The following is a 25,616-nucleotide window of genomic DNA, read 5'->3' as shown; positions in this document are numbered from 1 at the left end:
CCCACTATTGAAGAGGGGAAGGAGAGAGAAATGGAGAACTACAGACCTGCTAGTTTGACATCAGTAGTAGGGAAAATGTTAGAATCTGTTACAAAGGATGTGATAACTGGACACTTGGAAAATAATGATATGATTGGGCAGAGCCAATTTGGATTTATGAAAGTGAAATCATGTTTGACAAACCTGTTGGGAGTTTTTGGAGGATGTTACTTGTAGCATTGATGAAGGAGAACCAGTGAATGTGGTGTATTTGGATTTTCAGAAGGCTTTCGATAAGTCCCATACAGGAAGTTAGTAAACAAAATTAGAGCACATGGGATTGGGCGTAATATACTGGCATGGGGTGAGAACTGGTTAATGGACAGAAAGCAGAGACTGAGGATAAATGGATCATTCACAGGATGGCAGGCTGTGGAAGATGCAAGGAGGCTTCAAGGGGTTCGGACAAGCTAAGTGAATGGACAAGAACATGGTAGATGAAATATAATGTGAATGTTATTTGCTTTGGTAGAAAAAACAGAAAGGCAAAATATTTCTTACATGGTGAGAGATTGGGAAGTTTTGATGTCCAAAGGGAGCTGGGTGTCCTTGTCCATGAGTCACTAAAAGCTAAAATGCAGGTTCAGCAAGCAATTAGGAAGGCAAATTGTACGTTGGTCTTCATCACAAGAGGATTTGAGCACAGGAGTAGATATCTTGCTGTAATTGTACAGAGCCTTGGTGAGACCGCACCTGGAGTGCTGTCTACAGTTTTGGTCTCCTTCTCTAAGGAAGGATATCCTTCCATAGGGGGAGCGGAATGGAGGTTCACAAGATTAATCCCTAGAATGACGGGATTGTCCTATGAGAAGAGATTGGGGAAACTGGGCCTGTATTTTCTAGAGTTTTGAATAATGAGAGGTGACCTCATTGAAACTTGCAAAATTCTTACAGAGCATGACAGAGTAGATGTGGATAAGTTGTTTCCCCTGGCTGGTGAGTCTAGATCCGGAGCGCATAGTCTGAGAATAAGAGGCAGGCCATTTAAGACTGAGACGGGGAGGAATTTCTTCATTCAGAGGATGGAGAATCTTTGGAATTCTCTACCCAGAGGGCTGTGGAAGCTCAGTCATTGAGTATGTTTAAGATAGAAATTGATGGGTTCCTGGATACTAATGACATCAAGGGATATGAGATAGCGCTGGAAAGTGGCGTTGAGATAGATGATCACCCATGATCTGTTTGAATGGTAGAGCAGGCTTAACAGGCCAAATGGTCTACTCCTCCTATTTCCTATGTTCCTATGTAACCAGAGAAAACTGGTTTAGGGTGAGTGGCAAAATAAGCAAAGGTGACATGAAGAATTTTTTTTTTTTACATAGCGAGTGGGTAAGATCAGGAATTCACTGCTTGAGAGTGTATTGGAGACAGATTCAATCATGGCTTTCAAAGAGGAATTGGATGGTTTTCTGAAGCAAAAAAAAGTTGCAGGGCTTCGGGGAAAAGGCTGGGGAGTGGCGCTAGGTGAGTTCCCTAAGAGAGATAGTCGCCAAATTCCTGGGAGGCCAAATGGCCTCTAGAGCCCTGTAACTTCTCTGTGATTCTGTAATTCTATGGTTACAGAATTGAATGACAGAACAGGCAGGAGGAGCTGAATGGCCTCCTCCTGTTCCTATCTTCCTAAGACTGAGGAAGGTGAGTTGGACAGTTGTGAGGAATGAACTAGAGTAGGAAATGGTATACTGAGTTTTAATCACAAACAGGAGGGGAGGTGGGCAGGGGAAGAGGAGCAGATGGTATTGGTTGGAAATGAAGAAGAAACAGCTTCAAGGTGAGAATGTAAATGGCAGTGTTGAGAAAAACAAGTTGGTTGCTTTACAGACTAAGTGCTCATTCTATGGAAGACTGTAGACGGTGAGTGTTAGCTTTGTGACACTTGGAGATCACACCTCAGCCCATGCCGTCCAGCCTAATATCCAGGTACAATTCACACTTCCTGGATTGTTGTCGCTCACTAATCCAGCAACGGCAAAACCAATTGTATCAGCTTTAACCCTGCCCTGACTGAGATTAACTGACTCCAAATATGAGGGTACAAACATACAAACTAGGAGGAGTAGGCCACTCGGCCCCTCGAGCCTGCACCACCATTCAATAAGATCATGGCTGACCTGAATGTAACTTCAACCCCACATTCCTGCCTATCTCTGATAACCTCTCACCCCCATGTTAATCAAGAACCTGTCCAGTTCTACCTTAAAAATATTCAAAAACTCTGCTTCCACTGCCTTTTGAGAAAGAGAGTTCCAAAGATTCACAAACCTCAGAGGAAGAAATTCTCCTAATCTCTGTCTTAAATGAGGGACCCCTTATGTTTAAACAGTGGTGCCTTGTTTGAAATTCTCCCACAAGAGGAAACATCCTTTCCACACCCACCCTGTCAAGACCCCTCAGGATATTAAAGGTTTCAATTAAGTCACATCTTACTCTTCTAAATTCCAGTGGATACAGGTTTAGTCTGTCCAACCTTTCTTCGTAAGACAAGCCCCCCATTCATGGTATTAGTCTAATATACATTCTCTGAACTGCTTCTAACGCATTTACATCTTTCTTTAGAAACGGAGACTAATACTGTACATAGTATTCAAGATGTGGTCCCACCAATGCCCTGTACAAATGAAGCATAACCTCCCTACTTTTGTATCTAATTCCCTCACAATAAATGATAACATTCTATTAGCTTTCCTAATTACCTGCTGTACCTACATACTAACCTTTTGTGAATCATGCACTAGGACACCCAGATCCCTCTGAATCTCAGAGCTCTGCAATCTCTTACCATTTAGATAATAAGCTTCTTTTTTATTCTTCCTGCCAAAATGAACAATATCACATTTGCTTTATTTGCCAGATCTTTGCCCACTCACTTAACCTATCTATGTCACTTTGTAGCTTCCTTACGTCCTCTTCACAATTTAATTTCCTACCTATCTTTGACTCAACAGCAAATTTAGCCACCATTCCTTCACTCCCTTCATCCAAGTCATTTATATAAGGTGTAAAAAGTTGAGGCCCCAGCACAGATCCCTGTGGCACAGCACTCATCACATCCTGCCAACCAGAAAATGACCCATTTATGTCAACTCTCTGCTTCCTGTTAGCTAGCCAACCTTCTATCCATGCTGATATGTTACCCCTTAAACCATGAGCTATTATTTTCCACGATGACCTTTGATGTGACACTTTATCAAATGCCTTCTGCAAATCTAAGTACAGTACATCCACTGGTTCCCCTTTATCCACGGCACACATGACTCCATCAAAGAACTCCAAAAAATTGGTTAAACATGATTTCCCTTTTACAAGCCCATGTTGACTCTGCCTGATTGCCTTGCACTTCTCTAAGTGCCCTGTGATAACATATTTAATAATAGCTTCTAATATTTTCCCTATGACAGGTGTTAGGCTTTTTGAATAAAGGAGTTATATTTGCTATTTTCCAATCTAATGGAACCTTTCCCGAATCTAGGGAATTTTGGAAAATTAAAACCAGTGCATCAACTATCTCACTAGACACTTCTTTCAAAACCTTAGGTCGAAGTCCATCCAGGCCTGGAGATTTGTCAGCCCACAGCCCCAACAATTTGCTCAATACCACTTCCCTGGTGATTGTAATTTTCCCGAGTTCCCCCCCCCACCCTTCCATTTCCTGGTTTACAGCTATTTCAGGGATGTTACTTGTGTCCTCTATAGTGAAGACTGAAGCAAAATATCTGTTTAATTCATCCGCCATCTCCCTACTTTCCATTATCAATTCCCCAGGCGCACTCTATAGGGCCAACACTCACTTGGTTAAAAATAAAAAAACTGCGGATGCTGGAAATCCAAAACAAAAACAGAATTACCTGGAAAAACTCAGCAGGTCTGGTAGCATCGGCGGAGAAGAAAAGAGTTGACGTTTCGAGTCCTCAAGACCCTTCACTTGGTTAACTCATTTCTGATTTAAATATCTATAGAAACATTTACTATCTATCTTTATATTACTAGCTAGTTTTCTGCATTCTCCATTTCCCTCCTTATTAATCTTTTTGTCATTCTTTACTGTTCTTTATATTCTTTCCAATCTTCTGATCTGCATAATTATATATTTTCTCTTTAAGTTTGATACTGTCTTTAACTTTTTTAGTTACCCACGGATGGTGGGCCCTCCCCTTGGAAATTTTCTGTCTCATTGGAATGTGTGTACTTGTCACCCCCACCATCTAGAAGGACAAGGGCAGCAGACACATGGGAATGCCACCACCTGGAAGTTCCCCTCCAAGCCACTCACCATCCTGACTTTGAAATATATCGTCATTCCCTCACTGGGTCAAAATCCTGGAACTCCCTCCCTAACAGCACTGTGATTGTACCTACACCACATGGACCGCAGCGGTTCAAGAAAGCAGCTCACTACCACCTTCTTAATGGCAATTGGGAAAGGGCAATAATCCCTGGCCTTGCCAGCGATGCTAACATCCCATGAATGAGTAACAAAAGAACTGAGCTTTTTAGGCTGTCTGCCTCAGTAGAACATTCGGCATTGCAGTGATCCATTGGACCATTGTTCGACTCATATGAATTCTCATTTGAGGAGAATTAGCATGGGAAAAGCCCTTTTACACAAACTACTGGGAACAGAGGGAGCGTATCTCTTCAAATCATCATAGCTGATAGTGGAAGTGGGCCAGGACATTCAGCCTTGCTCTGTTCCAGTTGCAAATACACACACTCATACACAGGCGCACACACTCAAGGAGATGCATGCACATACACGCTCGCTCACAGAGACACAGATGCACACGCACACAGACACACACACGCACGCATACAAACACACACACACACACATACACACACACATATATATATATATATAAAACCCTTGGTAGTTTTGAGGATGCTGAGTCATTGCTGTGTGGTGTTGTTCTGGAGCACTGGGCTTGAACATTGGTTGATTTCTCATGCTCCCGACAGACAGTGCCCCATTGTTCAAGGAAATGGAATAAAGTCCCCATGCTATGTGCAGAAAGGAGTTCTGCAATGTTGTTTAAGAGGAAGGCTGAGGTCATGCTTATTTGTTTTAATCATCAAGGCTGAGCAGAGATGGAGAGAAGCTATGCATTCCCCTGTGAATCTCAGATGAGATCATTGTTATGAAGTCACTGCTCTTGCAGATGGTGGGTGAGGGGGCGGGAGAAAAGAAAGGGAAAGATTTTCTCCAGAAATCCCACAGTGTTGCCCAAGCAATAAGCCAGTGTTCTGAAAAAAAAAACAAATAAATAATCCTTGGTGCTGGTTTCATGAAATGGGCCATCTCAATACAGTTGCAAAATTTGACTATGCAGGTCAGACAGACTGTGAGTAGGAGTCCCACATCAGTCGATTATCAAATTCATACCAGATGTGGCAGAATATTCTGGGGGATGGATTTTCTCTGGCCCTGTAAATGATCAGGGCATAACAGGCGTGGAAATTAGTTTGCCCTTTTTCTCCAAGTGTTGCCCATACATTTCACAAATAAATAACTCCCAGCTCCCCCAGAAATATATATCAACAAGTATTATAATAAATTAGTTAAAATAAAATATCTCCACAAGACATCTGAGACACTGTGCTCAGCGTCTACCTTCCCACAATGTGAAAGGAGGCTTGAGAGTGAGAGAGAAAACATGTTCTTGAAACAAATTACAGCAATGTGTTGTGTTTTATACATTGGAGATATGCAGAGATGACACACTAGCTTCTATCTGTGCAGGAGTTTTGTTTATCGTTCTTCTAAAATGTCTACTCTCATGCTTAACTAAGAGCACACAGAACAGAGAAGAGTCAACAGACGCACTCAATCAAACACCAAACAGTTGAACAATTGAATATTACATCTTTTCCCATTTGTAAAACTAAAAGGCCTTATTTTAAAAACACCCAAAACTACAAACATATGTACATCGAGTCATTTCTTAGAGTTCAGCTTGTCTGTTTTCTCTAAGTACAGAAATAGTCTTTGAGATACAAAGGTTGCTGATGATGGTGCTGAGATCTACAAACTAGGCATTGTGGTTCCCCATGATCTAATCAATAAGGTCTGATCAATAAGGCAGACGATCAATATTACACTCACTCAACGGAAAAGGAAATGCATCCTCATTATCACTGTCCTCAAAATATCATGGTCTGCTGACTATCAAGTGTCTTTGTGTTCCACTTTGTGTTAGCATCCAACAAATAAGTAATGGTACTGAGTAAACATTTGATCTGCTTTGGCCCTGATTGGGATGATGCAGGTTTGTGGTCGCGATTTGGCCATTTGATGTGAACCCAATCTCCAACTCCAAATCATGGTTTCCGTGTCTGTGTTTGCTTGTCAAAGCATGATTTTGCTTTCTGTCAACGCTTGGGGATTTCTTCTGCCTTCACTCTGACATTCTCATTGGATATCGGAGAGTTAATTTAAGAGTTGTCAGCGGCATACAAAAGTTACGCTCTGAAATTCATGCACGATGTTGCTCAGTTGTGCGGTCAGCACAATGATGGCAGCATCCTGTTAGTGGAAAATACCAGTCATGTAGCCATTGCATAGTAGCCTACAACACAATTGAGCAACACCATGTATGAATTTCACACTGGTGCGATGCCAGGTCTGTTGGCCATACGTCCCAGTGATTGGCTGATCGAATCAATCAGCATGTTCCTTCAGTTGTTTGTAAGAGACAGAATCCAGAATGTACTCAATCAGCCCATGCTTGGAAAAGCCAGACAACAACGTCTACTGTTGGATGTGATGCTGCAATTGTACAGCACTTGCTGAGCAATCCTGAGTGTGCTAATAACTGCACTAACAATCAATTAAAGATAATCATTCGAGCTCATAACATGGCTCGTTTATGTTTGCTGGAAGTGACATGCATTCATACACAGAACAAAAGAAATATGTTCAAACCTTGCATCTTTTTTGAATTACCCAGGAGCTTGGGCAGCCTACAGTTCCCCCATTAATTTCTCTAAACAATCAGCACCTTTTCCCCCTGTAGTATAAATTGTTGTGAGTGTTTGAGATTTGGTATTCTTCTGTTTGTCCTGATGAGTGTTAGACGAAAAGCTTTGCCAACACATCACTTTTTTCAGTGATATTAAAGCTCTGTCGTAGCGAGTAACTCTGCTTATTCCTTTCTCAGTGACCTTGCCCATTCTTGGTAACACCAAACATATTCAGTCAAAATCAGCACTGAGCATGAAATCATATGCATAAAAATAATTTGCTTTTAAAATCTTGTTCACAAGTAAAAAATCCAGAAAATCTATTGAAAATAAAGTAAGTTTAATCTCATTCCAGGTCTGTTAAGTCACTGGAGGCAATTGAGTCAGAAATTCATTGAAGCTTTCTCACAAACATGAGCTGAAAACTCCTAATGGAATACAATATGTTTGTGCCTTCGTCATCTGCTATCAATAATAACCTGCTCATATCAGTTAACTGACCCATCAAACACTCCCAGGCCAGGTACACCACAGGGTTAAATACAGAGTTAAGCTTCCTCTACACTGTCCCCATCAAACACTCCCAGGCCAGGTACAGCACAGGGTTAGATACAGAGTAAAGCTCCCTCTACACTGTCCCCATCAAACACTCCCAGGCCAGCTACAGCACAGGGTTAAATACAGAGTTAAGCTCCCTGTACACTGCCCCTATCAAATACTCCCAGGGCAGTTACAGCACGGGGTTAGTTACAGAGTAAATTTCCCTCTACACTGTCCCCATCAAACACTCCCAGGGCAGGTACAGCATGGTGTTAGATATAGGGTAAACCTCCTTCTACACTGTCCCCATTAAATGCTCCCAAGCCAGGTATAGCACACAGTTAGACATAGAGTAAAGCTCCCTCTATACTGCCCCCATCAAACGCTCCCAGGGCAGGTACAACACAGGGTTAGATACAGAGTAAAGTTTCCTCTACATTGTCCCCATTAAACACTCCCATGCTAGGTACACCACAAGGTTAGATATAGATCAAAGCTCCCTCTACACAGTCCCCATTAAATGCTCCCATGCTAGGTATAGCACAGGGTTAGATATAGAGTAAAGCTCCGTCTACACTGTCCCCATTAAACACTCCCAGGGCAGGTACTGCATGGGGTTAGGTACGGAGTAAAGCTCCTTCTAAACTGTCCCCATCAAACACTCCCAGGACAGGTACAGCATGGGGTTAGATACAGAGTAAAGCTAACTCTACATTGCCCCCATCAAACGCTCCCAGGCCAGGTACACCACAGGGTTAAATACAGAGTTAAGCTCCCTCTACACTGTCCCCATCAAACACTCCCAGGCCAGGTACAGCACACGGTTAAATACAGAGTAAAGCTCCCTCTACACTGTCCCATCAAACACTCCCAGGCCAGGTACACCACAGGGTTAAATACAGAGTTAAGCTCCCTCTACATTGTCCCCATCAAACACTCCCAGGCCAGGTACAGCACGGGGTTAGGTACAGAGTTAAGCTCCCTCTACACTGCCTCTATCAAACACTCCCAGGGCAGTTACAGCACAGGGTTAGTTACAGAGTAAAGTTCCCTCTACACTGTCCCCATCAAACACTCCCAGGGCAGATATAGCATGGGGTTATTTGGAAGAGTAAAACTCCCTCCACTCTACCCAAACTGTCGATCATATACCTAATCATGGAAGCATGTCCTCCCACAGCACTAATGAGACTCGACTCAAGTCCCATACCTGCCACATTGATGGTCACTCTGACTGAAATGCCTTAAGCACGTTTAATTCTGAATTTTGGACCATTCTGTAACATTGGGTTTTCACCATAATGAACGGGATTGTGGAGATTAGATTGGATTCCTTTCATTAAGGATTCTTTCAATTGGCAGAATTTCACCAGTCGAACCCTGGAGTGAGACCCAGCCCCCTGAGGTGAAAAATCAGAAATTAAGGTTGTGCCCATCTGGGATTTTTGGAAAATTAAATTTACCAGCTCTTATCCAAGCCATATCTCACGGGAGTAGCAAGATCTGACGTTGTTATCATAGAATGCTACAGCACAGAGGAGGCCCAGCAGTTGAGCCAACCTTTCCACCCTGGCTCTTTGGCTGAGCTGTAAAGCTATGTGCATCATGGGCACACTCAATCTCCAGATGACCCTGGCTGGCCAAACAATTAAAACCCGAAAGGAAAAGGATGGGAGAGAGACAGAGAGTATAAAGACACCTGTCTTTCTATTTTGTTGCCTCTGTTGTCTTATCTGCTGCTATCTCCGTGGTGAAACGTATGGATTCATTACTTCCATTCTCAAGTTATGAATTCTCCTTTCCTGTTAGGCACCTCAGCAATGAACACGCGCTCGATGATCGCAGCACAGCCCAGTGTCGGGTTCAGATGCAAGTTGTACAACAACTTGAAATCCAGGTTGGTATATTTTCTCACTCAGTCCTTTCTCCAATGGGAGTTGGCCTCTTGGAAGTGACTTAAGACAGTAGCATCCCACCCCCACCACCCTCACCCCCATCCTCATCATCCCCACCCTGCCACCACACCCCTCACCCCCACCCCATTCCCAACACATCACATGTTAAAGGGCAACCCTTGAACCTTTCTGCCCCATACAGGGGAGTACATAATGGAATCATAAAATGAACAGAACAGAAGGAGGCCATTCAGCCCATCATGTCTGTCAGAATTAACTTATCACCTGGAGCTGTCTTATCCAATCCCATTTTTCTGCCCTTTCCCAGTATCTTTGTATATCATTTCCTTACAAATGTTACTTCAGTTCCCTTCAAAATAATGTTACAGTTTCTGTTTCAATCACCCCTTGTGGTATCCCATTGTCTAATAACTCTTTGTGTGAAGCATTTCTTTAAGCTCCCCCCAGTGATAATCCTCTGTCAGTCTCCCTTTGTTACAGATTTGTCAGCTAGTGGAAAGAACCTATCACTTTTCAACCTCTCAAAACATCCAAAGAATTTCAAACATTTCCAACAGTTAAGTTGCATCTTCCATTAACCTGCTCTGTTCCATTGAAGAAAGTCCCAATTTACCATCTGAGCATATGAAAATATGAATTAGGAGCAGGTGTAGGACATTTGGCCCCTCAAGCCTGTTCAACCATTTGAGAAGGTTATGGCTGATCTGATTGTGGCCTTAGCCTTCCTTCTCTGTCTTCCCCCTATTCCTTTTGACTCCCTTCTCAATCAAGGATCTATCTAAATCAGCCTTAAAAATATTCAGTGACCTTCACTGCTCTCTGGGGAAGACAACTCCACAGACTAACAAGCCTCTGGCCCAATTTTTGAAGCCTGGCTTTTTAAGTGTAACCGCATTCCTGATATCATTTGGGTGAATCTTCAGTTGTAGCATTTCCATAGCTCAACTATCCTGCCCGCTTGACAACATCTTTAATGCTTCTTTCTTTGCCTGGATAGCTGGATGGTTTTAGCTTCTCATCTTCCCCACATTGTCCAGCAATGCCCTGATCATCTGACACTTGCAGTTACTGTACATAGCTCTGGTCTCCACATTACAGAAACAATATAGAAGCACTGGAGGAGGTGGGGAAAAGATTTACGAGGATGATTCCAGGACTGAGAGGTTATAATTATCAGGAATGTTTGGACAAGTCGGAGTCCTTTTCTCTAGAAAAAGGGGAAAGCTGATAGAGGTCTTTAAAATGATTGAAGTGTTTGATTGTGTGGACATGGAGACGATTGCCTGGATATTAACAAGTGGTAGGTTATGTGGGCCGATTGCTGATGGGAAACTTCTCAAGTGATTGGTGGGCTCCCTGCCTGGAAATCAATCTGACTGGTTCCAGAGTAGGCCGTAAGACCAGATAAGTCCGGTCCATGACTCCGCAAGGGTGAGGGGTCTGATCCCAGGTGACAGTGCAATCCATGGGCGGGAGGGAAATCCGATCTTTGACCGCAGGGGAGGCCGTCTGATCCCCCAATCCCAGGCAGAGGGAGATTCTGACCCTCGAACTAAGGGAGGTCTGATCCCTGATCCAATGGTGCTTTGATCTCTGACCCTATGGCGGCGGTTTCAATTCCGAGGGCCTTTTACGGTGGGGATTCTGATGGGGTGGGAAGGGGGTGCTGCTAGGAGAAGGGTTTCAGTTGCTCCAAGCCCACATGTCATGTTGTAAAGGCATTTAACTTCCCCTCGAAGCTGTGCTCAGCAACCTCCACCTGTCAGCTTTCCTCAGGCCTGGGGAACATGACGTTCATCGTAAAACCTGCAGTGCAGAGGCTGCCTGCCTCACTTACATATTTAAATTGCCCGCATGCTTCTTGGGAGTGGGGGGGAGGGGGAGGCAGGTGTGGGTGGGGTGGGGGGGGGGGTGTTGGCTGCTCATCACTTGCCCCAACTCTGTTAGACCCAGACACGGGTGTGGTTGGAGGTGAGCTGGGGGTAGGGTACTGATCTTTAGAATTTTAATACCTGCCCTTATCCCAAACCACCCATTTTTGGTGTTACAATTCAACCTGGTTTTGTCACTTAGTTTGTGAGTCCAGAGCCCTGGGCCACAAGTGTAAGATAGTCACTAATAAATTCAATCGGGAATTCAGGAGAAGCCTCTTTACCCAGAGAGTAATGTGGAACTCAGTCCCCCAAGGGGTAGTTGAGGTGAATGTTTTTAAAGGGAAGCTGGATAAACACATGGCAAAATAGGAATAGAAGGGCTTGCTGATTGGGTGAGAGGAAGTAGGATGGAAGGGGTTCTATGTAAATTTGGAGTGATGGGTACTGCAAGAAGGATGAAAAATCCCTGAACTTGCAACGATTAGATATTCCTCATTAAGTTACTTGCCCTTGTCCAACCGTGAGGCAAAACTCATAAACCCTTTGAAAAGCTCCCATTCCTGTGAATTATCAGATGCCGCTAGGCTCTGACTTCACTCTTTACCTCTAATCAATGCTCAATACAATTTGGTTGAAGATGTTTTTCTTGATGCCCACAGCTGTCAAAAGAGAGTGAACGTCTTCAAGCCATGATGGCTCACCTGCACATGAGGCCATCAGATCCAAAGCCTTTTGCGCAGCCTGTAAGTATATCAGCTGATGTTCCAACCTCAACCACACTCAAACTAACTTTCAAAGAAAGAAATAATTACATTTCTAAACCACTTTTCACAACCTCAGAACATTCCAAAGTGCTTTACAGCCAATGAAGGACTTTTGGTTTGTAGTCACTGTTATAACGTAGGCAACATGGCATCCAATTTGTGCACAGGAAGCTCCATGGGCAGTGTTGAAATAATGTACAAATAATCTGTTTTAGTGATGTTGGTTGAGAGAGGTATAGTCTAGAACATTGGAAAAACTCCCCTGCTCTTCTTCAAAATTGTGCCATGGGGCCTTTCATTTGCACCGGTGTGACAGGCAGGGATGTGGTTTAATGTCTCATTCGAAAGACAGCATCCATGACCTTCTGACTGAGAGCCCAGAGTGCTAGCACTGAGTCATGACAGATACCTCAGCCTTTGAAATGTTTGGGATGGTGTGATGCACAACATATCTCAGGAGCTGTTTTTTTCTGATTCGTTGCTCCATTAGTTTGTGTCTGTCTCACTAAACGTCGGGTACAATTTATTGAATGTAAATTCGGCAAGAACGGAATAAATAGCAGAAAGTAAATCACTGAATGTTTATTGGCAATTCTCATCCATCCTTAGTGTAAGATAAATGATGCAGCAATATGTTAAATACAATTTCAAGCTAGCTTATACACCAAGAAGCTGTCTGATGTTGGGTACAATCAAGTTGTGTTAACGTAAATAAATCTCAGCTCCCAGCTTTTGGAAAAGAAACCAAAGATGAGACAAAATGGTTTTCATTATCAAATCAGTAAATAAGTTACCTGTTGTACAACCCAACCAGTGTTTGATCTTCTTTCTGTCATGTTCTGTCATCTATCTTGAAGTATGTAACAGTAACCTGTCTTCACATACTCTACTTCTCTGTCCAAACTATTAGAATTCCTGTCTTTCTGTTCTTCTCTCAATATTGTTCCCCTTCCTCTCTCCATTCCCTCCCTTTGTTCAACCTAATCTACTCTTCATGCCTCTGTCACTCCTTACTTTTCTCCATGTGTCCCTTCATTCTCCCTCTTCCCTTCAATTTCCTCCTTTGTTCCTCTTTCTCCTCCTCCCATTCTGCTTCTTTCTCACTTCGTCCTTCCTTATCTCTCTTATTCTGCCCTTCTCTCTCTCTCCCCCTCTTACCTTCATCTTCTCTAATCCTCTTTCTCTCTCAAACTTTCTCTCCTCCTTTCCAAACAGTCCTCCAACTCACCTAGCATCTTGAGAAATATAAATGCCCCAGAACTTTGATGAATTTCTACAAGTAGAAGGTGGAATCGGTATACTCAGTCAGATCACATACACAGTAGAAAGCTGGGACGTTGAAACAAGCACCTTTCCCAGCAGCCAATGAATATTACCAAAGTAAAGTCAATTGTATGCACTGGCAATCCACCCATAACCCTTCCTGTCTGTGTCTTATTCCTGGATAGAAAATGAAAAGACTTGTATTTCTATTACACCATTCGCCAACTCAGGCATTCCAAAGCCAATCAAGTACTTTCAAAGTGTGGTCACTGTATGCACAAGCTCCCATAAACAGCAATGTGGTAATGACCAGCCAACCTGTTTCAGTGATGTTGGCTGAGATATTAGACGAGACACTTGGGAGAACTCCCCTGCTCTTCTTTCAGTGGTGCCATGGGGTCATTTACATCCAGCTAAGAGAGCAATTAGGTCCTCAGTTCAACGTCTCCTCTGAAAGTTGGCTCCTCTATTAGTGTGGTGCTGCCTCCGTGCTGCACTGTCTGAAGTGGGACTTGAACCCAGCATCTCCTGACTTTGAGGCAAGAGGGTGGTATCCATTGATCTATGCCTGACACCTGGAAAAGACAGAGCCCTAAAAGTCAGGATACTTTGCCAATCCTGAAGAGCACTTGGGTTAAATCGGGTTTAATGTTATACAAGCCCAACTGTATTAATTGTACCCTATCCAAAGTGCTGCAACGAGTATTAAAATCTTTTTTGTCCACCTTTTCAGATTGTCAGTGTCCAAAAATTATCTGACACTCAGACACTCTTTTTCAACAATTCACAGTGAAAAAGGTTTTTAAGCTTTTCAGTAAAGTTGAATCTGGTTGGTTATTCGGTGATTCCTATTGGGCAGCGCACTGGTGTGGACACCAGTTGAGGAGAGGGTGCTGCTTGATTGTGGTGAGCAGCTTGTTAATGGTCCCTGCCAAGGTTCTCAGGTGGAGAAAGATCATTTGAGTGAGTGACAGCTTTCTGAGGGAGTGTCGCCAGTGTGTGAGGCCATACAGTGTTGTTGATCTGCCCTTAGATGTCGCTAGCTTCATAAACTGGCAATAAGTAACATTTCCTAGAACATTGCTGACATCTAGTGGCAGATTGTTAGTATTTCACTGAACTCTTTATTTTTCCCCCCAACTCTATTTTTATATTTATGTTAGGGGTGTAAAAGTTGTCCATTCTTTAGTTGCCCTTTATGACAGTGATGGAGAGTCACATTCTTCCACTGTTGCAGCCCTTCTACTGAAGGCACTCCCAACAAGGCACAAGGCAGGAGTGTGATGGAATACTCTCCCCTTGCCCGATGAGTGCAGCTTCAACAACACTCAAGATACTCGACACTCTGGCCTATAAAGTTGCCAGAAATAGTAGTAAGCCTGAGGATTGGGAGGATTTTAGAATACAGCAAAGGAGAACCAAGAAACTGGTGAAGAAAGGGAGATTAGAATATGAATGTAAACATAAAAGCATAAAACATAAAAAACAGACTGTAAAAACTTTCATAGGTACGTAAAAAGGAAACGTTTGGATAAAACAAACATGGGCCCATTACAGGCAGAGCCAGGAGAATTTATAATGGGGAATAAAGAAATGGAAGAGAAGCTAAATGATTACTTCACTAAGATACAAGAAATCTCTCAGAATTAGAGATCCAAGGTACTAGGGAGAATGAGGAATTGAAGGAAATTAGTATTAGGAAGAGAAATTGGTATTAGAGAAATTAATGGGACTGAAAGTTGATAAGCCCCTGGGACCTGATATTCTGCATCCCAGAGTGTTGAAAGAGGTAGCTATGGAGATAGTGGATGATCATATTCCAAAATTCTACAGATTCTGGAACAGTTCCCACAGATTTGAAGGTGGCAAATGCCACCCTACTATTTAAGAAGGGAGGGAAAAAGAAATGAGGAACTGCAGACCTGTTCACCTTACAGCAATTGTAAGGAAAATGCTAGAATCTGTTATAAAGGGTGTGATAAATGGACACTTGGGTAATAATGATCTGTTTGGATATAATCAACCTGGATTTATGAGTGGGAAATCATGTTTGACGAACCTTTTAGGAGTTTCTTGAGCAGGTTACTAACGGAATTGATAAAGGGGAGTCAGTGGGCGTAGTATACTTGGGTTTTCAGAAGCCTTTTGATAAATTCCCCCAAAGGAGGTTGGTTTGCAAAATTAAAGCTCATGGGATAGGAGGTAATATACTGGCATAGATTAAGGATTGGCTAACAGACAGAAAACAGCGAGTAGGAATAAACGGGACATTCTCGGCGTTGGCAGGCTGTGAGGTACTGCAAGGATCAGTACTTGGGCCCCAGCTGTTCACAAGATATATCAATGATTTGGATATGGGGACCAAATGTAATGTTTCCAAATTCGTGGATGATACAAAGCTGGGTGGGAATGTGTGTTGTGAGAAAGATGTAAAGCGGCTTCAAGGGGCTTTGGACAAACTTAGTGAGTGGACAAGAACATGGCAGGTGGAATATAATGTGGAAAAATGTGAGGTTATCCACTTTGGTAGAAGGAACAGATGTGCAGAGTATTTCCTAAATGGTGAGAGATTAGAAAGTGTAGATGTACAAAGGGACCTGGGTGTCCTTGTCCATAAGCCACTGAAAGCTAACATGCAGGTGCAGCAGGTAATTAGGAAGGCTAATGGAATGTTAGCCTTTATCGCAAGAGGGTTTAAGGACAGGAGTAGTGAAGTCTTGCTCCAATTGTATAGAACCTTGGTTAGACCTCACCTGGAGTACTGTGTACAGTTTTGGTCCCCTTATCTCAGAAGAGATATTACCATAGAGGGAGTGTAATGGAGGCTCACCAGACTTGTTCCGGGGATGGCGGGACTGTCTTACGAAGAGAGATTGGGGAAACTGGGCCTGTATTCTCCAGAGTTTTGAAAAATGAGAGGTGATCTCTCATTATCACAAATTATTTAAAGGGATAGACAGGGTAGATGCAGGTAAGATGGTTCCCCTAGTTGGGGAGTCTAGAACCAGGGGACACAATTTCAAAATAAGGGGGAAGCCACTTAGGACCGAGATGAGGAGAAATCTTTTTACTCAGAGGTTTGTGAATCTTTAGAATTCTCTACCCCAGAGGGCTGTGGAAGCTCAATCACTGAGTATGTTTAAAGCAGAGATTGACAGGTTTCTAAATACCAATGTCATAAAGGGATATGGGGATAGCGTGGGGAAAAGGCATTGAAGTGGATGGTCAGCCATGATCATACTGAATGGCCAAGCAGGCTCGATGGGCTGAATGGCCTACTCCTGTTCCTATATTCCTTTATTGCATCCAGGACAAAGCAGCCCCATCCATTATGCTAAACTCCCTCCACCACTGACGCACAGTGGCCGCAGTGTGTATCAAGATGCAATGCAGTAACTCACCAAGGCTCCATCGATAGCACCTCCCAAAGTCACAACCTCTACCACCTGGAAGGACAAGGGCAGCAGACACATGGGAACATCACAACCTGCAAGTTCCCCTCCAAGTCACTCACCAGCCTGACCTGGGGCAGAATTTTACGTTCCACCAGCGGGCGCGCTCCTAACCCGATCAGGCATAAAATCACACGAGATGACGTTGGGCACGGGTCCCGATGTCACCCTACACACGAGCAATCTTCGGGCCTGCGGGCACGCGTGGGTGTTGGATCCACGCCCGCCAATAATTAAAAGGCCACTTAAGGCTACTAAAAAGGCAACTGATGGCGATTTTACATTGCCCGTGTGATTTCACGCTCATTGCGAGGGCAAAACGGGCAGGTAGGCAGCCCACATTTTATAAAACCTTATGCAAGGAGTAGTGAGGAGTTTTGGAGATAGTTTGCTGCTGGTTGCTTATTGGTACTTAGCAACTCCATCTCTGTTCGAGGCTTCATTGTTAGCATTTCCAGGCCTCATTTTAGGACTTATTGGTAACTGCAAGGCCCCCAGAGGATTCAGACCGTGTGGACTCTTCCAGGTATCAGACAGCCTTCCCTTACCCTGGGAATGGGGATTGTGGTCTCCGCTGGAGGCACCTCCTCTGAGGAGGAAGAGAGGGGCAGAAGGGAGAGGAGGCCGGGTGTCCCAGTGCAGCTTCCAGGGGAGGGACCTGTGGGAGGAGAGGCGCAGGCACAAGGAGCGCAGGGCCAGCAGGTAGCCCAAGGCAGAAAGAGCCGCAGAAGATGCCACTATCCTGCTGCCAGGGTTTACAGGCAGCGATGCAGCTACCTCAATACGTCCGAGGTGTAATGCTGAAGGAGGCTCTGTCTCTCAAGGGAGACAGTGACCTCCATCTGTCAGATGATCGGGTTCGAGATCAGCTCTGACCGGGGGTGGGTGGGGGGTGGGGGGGGGACACCCCATGCCAGTGGCTCTGAAGCACACAGTGGCTCTCAGCTCCTATGCCTTGGCTTCTTTCCAGGGGTCAGTGGGGGGATCTGTGTGGAGTCTCCCAATCAGCTGTCCACAGCTGCATCAAGCTGGTGACAGAAGCTCTGTTCAGGCAGGTCCTGACCTTTATTCATTTCTGTACGGACGAGGCCAGCCAGGCTGAGTGAGCCAGAGGCTTCGCGGCCATTGCTGGCTTCCCCCGTGTCCAGGGTGCTATAGACTGTACACATGTGGCCATCAAGACGCCAGCAGGTGAGCCCAGTGCCTTCATCAACAGGAAGGGCTTCTACTCCACGAACGTGCAGATAGCGTGTGATCACAGGATGCAGATTCTACAAGTCTGTGCAAGGTTCCCAGGCAGCTCCCACGACACCTACATCCTCAGACACTCTTCAGTGCTCCAGCTCGGCTGGATGGTTAGCTGCTGGGTGACAAGGGCTATCCCTTGAAAAGGTGGCTTATAACGCCTCTCTGCCACCCAAGAACAGAGGCAGAGCAGTGGTACAATAGGAGACATGCCTCCACAAAGGCGGTGATAGAGAGAACCATAGGTCTCTGAAGATACTCTTCCGATGAGTGGACCATTCACGGGGAGCACTACAATATCCCCCAGAGCGGGTGTCACTGATAGTGGTTGCATGCTGTGCTCTCCACAATCTGGCACTGGCAAGGGGAGGCCTATTGGAGGAAGAGGATCTTGACACAGCTGCACAGGCCACAGAGGATGAGTCCAATAGTGAGTCAGAAGATGAGCGCAGTGAGGATATCGCTGAGGGCATGGAGGCAGACCTCAGTAACCTGCCGGGAGGCAGGGACACTAGGGACGCCTTGATCCAACTCTCCTTCAGCTAGGCTGTCAAAGATCGGCTTCCACCTCATGCCAGGGTTGCCGCCTCCATCCCCGATGTCCAAAATGACCCTTTCGTTTGAACCCAAAGTCCACTCAGTGTCTGTGTAATAACGTTTAGAGCCATTCACATCCAGCATTACACACTGGCGCACTCTGCACTAAAAAAAACTGAAGCATACTCAGGCCATTAAGACAAAAGCACAATTTATATAATTTTGACACCCACGACGAATGAACGTTACCATTTCTGGTGTTAATGGCCAGACCAGTAAACATATAAACAAAACATGACAGAACAGAAGATCGCCCGTGACCTGTCCCTCTTGTGCTTATAGTGCTTCAAACGTACATTTACGAATGCTGCGTCTTGGTGCCCCCCCTCTCACTGGCACTGGCATTGGAGACAGCCTGCTCACTCTGCTGTCATGTTGGCCTTGATGACCTTGCCAGTTGTCTTCTGGCCACTGGAGTCAGTGCTGGCCCCGCCTGGGAGGGAGTGGCCAGTGCCACATCTGGTGTCTCCCCAGTCATCACAGCCTCATCAGCTGTGATGGTCGCTGGCAGAGGGACGGAGGAGCTGCTGCCATCATCCAGGGCGCCCTGAGAGGAGCTCGCAGAGATAACAAGCAGGTCATGCGCCAACGTGAGGTCGCTCTGGGCCTCCCTGCTCGCCATTGATGGATGGGCGCCCAGCTGGGATACTGGGTGCCCAATCCATCTCCCACACTGGTACTGAACACCTGAGGTCCGAGTGCAACCCCAGGGATTCCCTGATTCTGTTCCTGGAGCTGCCTCTCCATGAGAGTCACCACTCTCTCAATGGAGGAGGCAGTGCTCTCAGCCATGAGAGTCAACGTAGTACTCACGCTGTGCATGGACTCTACCACCACAGACACCGTGGCACACATACACTCATAAATATCGACCAGTCCTCCTGCACATCTCGCTGGATATCTAGCATCTGCTGCCTAATGGATGACTCCAGAGGCTCATCATCAGCCTTCAACTGAGCATTGTCCTGGTTCCTAGCAGTCTTCCGACTTCCGGTGCCCTGGGCACTCTCTGCCTCCGCCTACACCTCAAGTGAGTGTGAAGTGCCCTCGTCAATGTGCACCGACATTCTAGCCAATGATCTAATGCCCACCAATGGGCTGATATCTGGCATGGTGCCTGGTTCAGAGAGCGGGTGTGACGCAGGTGCAGCTGAAGCCCAGTGGTCCTCTGGCATCAGGGGTGTCTCTTTGGGGGCCTGTAAACGACTGCCTGCTGGTGATTCTAACGGAGAACAATGACATGTCATTAGTTAAAGTCATCACACTGTCACTGTGCATGCCAGGCACCCTGGTGAGACAACGGAGATCTGCCTTTGTCTTTCAATGATCAATGGAGAATCCAAGTTTTGAGGCTCCCATCAATGCTGAGACTACACAAGAATGATTGCACCATCCGAAACTCTCACCTCAGTGCACTGCACTCCTACCTTCTCCAGAGACCCCAGCCTCGCCACCACCGGCTGAATGAGGTGGGTGGCTCCAAAGCATCCATTTCAAACCTCGTCGATATTAGGAGGTTTGGGGAGTCCTCCACCTGTCCATGACCTTTCTATATTGTTATGGCTCCTCTTCTGCTGAAAGAACAGAGGAGCATTGATTGGTCCACTCTCTACCTGCAGCTCCATTGCAGCCAGGCCAGCCCTACCTGAGGAACACCTCCCAGGGCACATCCGAGTCATGGCCCTTGAGTCACACTCAGTCCAAGCAGCCAGGCCTCACTCCCTTAGCCAGCTCCGGTGTCATTGACAGTTAGCTCTCAAACTCTTAACACCTGAGCTCCACAAGGGTCAGCCAGACCTTAACACTTCTCCACACTGATCCATGCCAACACGGTACTCATCCTTACTGAGCGCAGCAGGTCATTGGACCTTTTGCAGCACAGGACCCATGTGCACCACACAGCATCATGGCTGCTGACCTCGGCTGCCACCTCTTCCCAGGCTCTTTAGGTCTGGTGCGGTGGCCTCCTCCTGCCATCTCTGGGAACGAGGGTATCCGGCCTGACACCCACCTCCTCCACGAGCATCACGAGGCACCTCATCCGAGAAATGGGAGGGGGCCAAGTGCTGACCCGACCTCCCTTCCCGCCTGATGGCTCCAGCAGCTGGTGAGGCCGTTGCTCCAGTCTCCAGACCGCAGATAGATTCTCTCCTGGCAGCCTTCAGGAAGCTGCCCCTGCAGATTTTAAACTGCCCACCGGGTCACCATTGGGCCCGGCATACAACACAACCCCCACCCCCTCCCCCACCCCTGCCCGGCCCTTTCCGACCATTTCCAGACACACCCCTTGAACAAATAAAAAAATTAGAAATGAGGGTGATCTCGGAAAGAAAGGAAATATAAAGAGGCAGTGAAATGAGTTTTCTCTTCTCCTGTCCAAATTGCTGAATTACTATTGATATGTAACGTGCTGCATTCTGGGACATTTTACTTCGAAGGGAGCTTCCTCTTCTTCATTTTCCTCTTCATCTCCTGCCTTCTCCCTCTCTTCCTTTTCTTCCTCATGTCCATTTCTTCTGATTCCTCTGCCTTCCTCTGCTCTCACTCACTCTTTCTTGAATTGTCATTGGAATAAAACGCAAAGTTTGAAGCAAGACAAGAAATGGTTTTCTGTGTGACTCTGTCTGATTGTGCTTCTGATCTCTATCCTCCTCCTCCCATGTTCCCATGTCACTAACGCTGCCTGAAAAATTTCTATGACATGAGGAGCACAACATAGATGTAACTTGCTATAATGAATTTATGTCACATTACTGGAGCAAACCTGTTACTCACAAAAGCACCATCTGGTGTGGTAATTAAGTAAACAGCCCAGTAGCTTCACAAGGATATTACCAGAACTAAGAGGTTATAACTACAGGTTATAACTCAGGAATGACTGAACAGCTTGGGGCTCCTTCCTCTAGAAAATAAAAGCTGGGAGTGACCTAATAAAGGCCCTCAAGATAATGAAAGGGTTGGCTAGGGTAGGTGTGAAGAAAATGTTTCCACTTGTGGCAAGACCACAACTCGGGGGCCATAATTATAAGACAGTCACCAATAAACCCAATCAAAATCTCAGGAGCAATTTCTTCACCTGGAGTGTGGTGAGAAGGTGCAACTCAATATCACAGGAAACAATTGAGGTGAATCACCTCAATATGTTTAACGGGAAGCTGGATAAACACATGAGGGGAAAGAAACAGAAGGATAGGATGATAAGGTGAGTTGAAGAGGGGTGGGAGGAGGCTCATGTAGGGAATAAACACCGGCAAGGACTTGTTGGGCCATGTGGCTTGTTTCTGTACTGCAGACTCAATGTAACTTGAATATTCCACCTTGTTCTGTGTTACAGCAACTGACCTCAGCAGAGTACCTGTTGAGTACAACTTTAGTACCAATAAACTAGGGAAAAGAAAAATAAATCAGTTACAATTCCTGTAAATGATTGCTGGAAAGTGTACGTGGGGCAGGTATCAATCAAGGATAGATTAAGTTCAATGTGATGCCCTGCTTGGTGGAATAGCCTGTCGGCATTTACTATCCAGGTTAATTCCTGAACAATGTCCCCTTGGGTGAGCTCTATCAGGTAGCCGATGCCAATGGTATTGTACCCTACAAGAGTGAGCAACTTCAGGAGAGGAGGGGAACATAAAGTGGTCAGTTTGTCAGTGTATTTTGTAGCAATAGGAAGATGTGGTTGAATTCTCCTTTAACAGCCACTGGGCAGTCAATGTAAGATACCGTGATCTCTAGTCCTTTCCTGTGGGACCTGAATAGGATGCTTTCAAGTGACACATCTGTTAATTGGAACTTCAGTGGAACAATTTTATACACCAATTAGTGGAGATAGTCTGAATCACCCAATTCAGGCTACACAAAGTGTGAAACTCCAGATCATTTGTCAAAGACACTTATCCTTTCTGTTTTCTGTCCTTTCCCCCTATCTTACACAACGTCCATGCTGCTGATCACTGTTTGCCATTAGCTGAATCTGGTGTCGAATGTCACGCTTTCCAAGAGTTCTTCAGACATTTTCCCAGAAAGTTTACCTCACACGCCAACCTCAGCTGCCACACCTATCACCCCTGTGAGACAGGGGCCCTCTGTCATCAGCTCGGCAAGTTTACACAATATGGGAGCCATTCGGAGAAGGCATTCTGATAAATACTGCATGCCGTTATCTTCAGGTAAGAGGATTTTAATCTTTAGTGTATTGTTAGTGAGTTAAAAACGTAGGATGCTGCAGCATGGGAGGAGGCCACTCAGCCCATCATACTTGTGCTAGCCCTTTGAAAGAGCCGTCTAATTAGACCCCTTCCCCTGCCCTTTCCCCATAGCCATGCAAATTTATGTCCTTATTGCTATCAGATGTGATTGGGCTGTACCTGTCCTCCCTGGCCTGTGCTGAGTATGTAACTGGGGCACAAGAATTGGGTTCAGATTTGGTGAGGTGAGGGAGGGGGGTGGAGCCCAACGAACAGCCAGCAGCTCAACTCCTGATCCCTATCCAGTGAGTGAATCACATTGACAGATTCAGGCTGAGCTCAGAAGCTCCACCGGCTCCCACCCCATACCACTCACCACCACGGAGACCAACCCTTTGTGTAAACTATGAAGGTCGGTGCCCATGAAATGAAAGTCAAAGGTGAGCAGAAACTGGGCAAAGTAATAATGATCATCATGTTGAAGGGGAGGACTTCCCTGAAGTAGTACCTGACAAACATTCAGTTGTTCACTTGAAACTATGGTTCAATAACGTAGACCATTGTCATAGTGACATCATATCATCAGGATACAGGGGCATAGTGATCATGTTACTGGATTAGTGATCTACGGACCTGGTCAGTGATCCTCAGGTATGAGTTCAGATCCCACCATGTCAACCGCGGAGCTTAAATTCAATTAATTTTTAAAAATCTGGAATGAAAGGACTGATTGCGCAATGATGACCATGAAACTACGGGATTGTCAGAAGAAACCACCTGATTCACTGGTATCCTTTAGGCAGACAAATCTGTCATCCTCACCTGGTCTGTCCTACATGTGACTCCAGACCCACACCCATGTGGCCATTCAGTTGTGTTCCAGAAAGTAGCTCACCACCACCTTCCCAAAGATAATTAAGGATGGGCAGTAAATGTTGGCCTAGTCAACGAGGTCCACATCTTGTGAATGAATAAAACAAAAACAATTGAAATGAAACATGATCCTTTTCCACCCCCCTCCTCCCTCTCCCCCTGCCACACAAATCCTCTTGTGATGACATCACCACTTTTAAGTGTTCTGGATGAGGTGAATCATGTTGCTCCAGAATCGGCTCCGTTATTCAGTTATCTTAACTAGAGGATAATTGTTGCAAACATGACTTTTATCAGGTTGACAATTTGTTTCCTATCCTGACCATAAACTGACCCATGAGAAAGGGGAGGTATGAAACACACCTGACAGGAACTAGCTGTGTAACTGCATCCGGTTTATGGCTTAAGCAAAATGTTAAAAACATAAACTCAACTTCTGTGTTCAGACGTCCTCCCTCAGACTTATTTGTGGTATTCAGTTGTTTCAAACTCAGCTTAATCCCAGAGCGGGACCTGTTCCACTCCCATCCAGAGCGGGACCTGTTCCACTCCCACCCAGAGCGGGACCTGTTCCACTCCCATCCAGAGCGGGACCCATTCCACTCCCACTCAGAGCGGGACCTGTTCCACTCCCACCCAGAGCGGGACCTGTTCCACTCCCATCCAGAGCGGGACCTGTTCCACTCCCACCCAGAGCGGGACCTGTTCCACTCCCATCCAGAGCGGGACCCATTCCACTCCCACTCAGAGCGGGACCTGTTCCACTCCCACCCAGAGCGGGACCTGTTCCACTCCCACCCAGAGCGGGACCTGTTCCACTCCCACTCAGAGCGGGACCTTTTCCACTTCCACCCAGAGCGGGACCTGTTCCACTCCCATCCAGGATGGGACCTGTTCCACTCCCACCCAGAGCAGGACCTGTTCCACTCCCACCCAGAGCGGGACCTGTTCCACTCCCACCCAGAGCGGGACCTGTTCCACTCCCACCCAGAGCGGGACCTGTTCCACTCCCACCCAGAGCGGGACCTGTTCCACTCCCACCCAGAGCGGGACCTGTTCCACACCCACTCAGAGCGGGACCTGTTCCACTCCCATCCAGAGCGGGACCTGTTCCACACCCACCCAGAGCGGGACCTGTTCCACTCCCACCCAGAGCGGGACCTGTTCCACTCCCACTCAGAGCGGGACCTGTTCCACTCCCACCCAGAGCGAGACCTGTTCCACTCCCACCCAGAGCAGGACCTGTTCCACTCCCACCCAGAGCGGGACTCGTTCCACTCCCACCCAGAGCGGGACCTGTTCCACTCCCATCCAGAGCGGGACCCATTCCACTCCCACCCAGAGCGGGACCTGTTCCACTCCCACCCAGAGCGGGACCTGTTCCACTCCCACTCAGAGCGGGACCTGTTCCACTCCCACCCAGAGCGGGACCTGTTCCACTCCCACTCAGAGCGGGACCTGTTCCACTCCCATCCAGAGCGGGATCTGTTCCACTCCCACCCAGAGCGAGACCTGTTGCACTCCCACCCAGAGCGAGACCTGTTCCACTCCCATCCAGAGCGGGACCTGTTCCACACCCACCCAGAGCGGGACCTGTTCCACTCCCACCCAGAGCGGGACCTTTTCCACTTCCACCCAGAGCGGGACCTGTTCCACTCCCACCCAGAGCGGGACCTGTTCCACTCCCACTCAGAGCGGGACCTGTTCCACTCCCACTCAGAGCGGGACCTGTTCCACTCCCACCAATAGCGGGACCTGTTCCACTCCCACCCAGAGCAGGACCTGTTCCACTCCCACTCAGAGCGGGACCTGTTCCACTCCCACTCAGAGCGGGACCTGTTCCACTCCCACTCAGAGCAGGACCTGTTCCACTCCCACCCAGAGCGGGACCTGTTCCACTCCCACTCAG

The 25,616-nt window shown here is 46.3% G+C and overlaps 1 protein-coding gene across 3 annotated transcripts in view; it reads left to right on the top strand.

Annotated features, from left to right (window-relative positions):
* Positions 1-25,616, top strand: part of foxp4 (forkhead box P4) — a 440,188-nt gene that overhangs the window by 359,504 nt on the left and 55,068 nt on the right. For all 3 annotated transcript variants that reach the window (XM_041196036.1, XM_041196037.1, XM_041196038.1), the window contains exons 9-11: positions 9,346-9,433; positions 11,986-12,069; positions 22,615-22,816. In XM_041196036.1, the coding sequence (XP_041051970.1) occupies positions 9,346-9,433; positions 11,986-12,069; positions 22,615-22,816 (374 nt within the window). The remainder of the gene's footprint in view (positions 1-9,345; positions 9,434-11,985; positions 12,070-22,614; positions 22,817-25,616) is intronic.

The sequence above is a fragment of the Carcharodon carcharias genome, chromosome 9, assembly GCF_017639515.1.
Source record: "Carcharodon carcharias isolate sCarCar2 chromosome 9, sCarCar2.pri, whole genome shotgun sequence".
NCBI lineage: Eukaryota > Metazoa > Chordata > Chondrichthyes > Lamniformes > Lamnidae > Carcharodon > Carcharodon carcharias.
The sequence above is the reverse complement of the archived record's forward strand: the minus strand, read 5'-3'. Positions and strand labels throughout refer to the sequence as shown.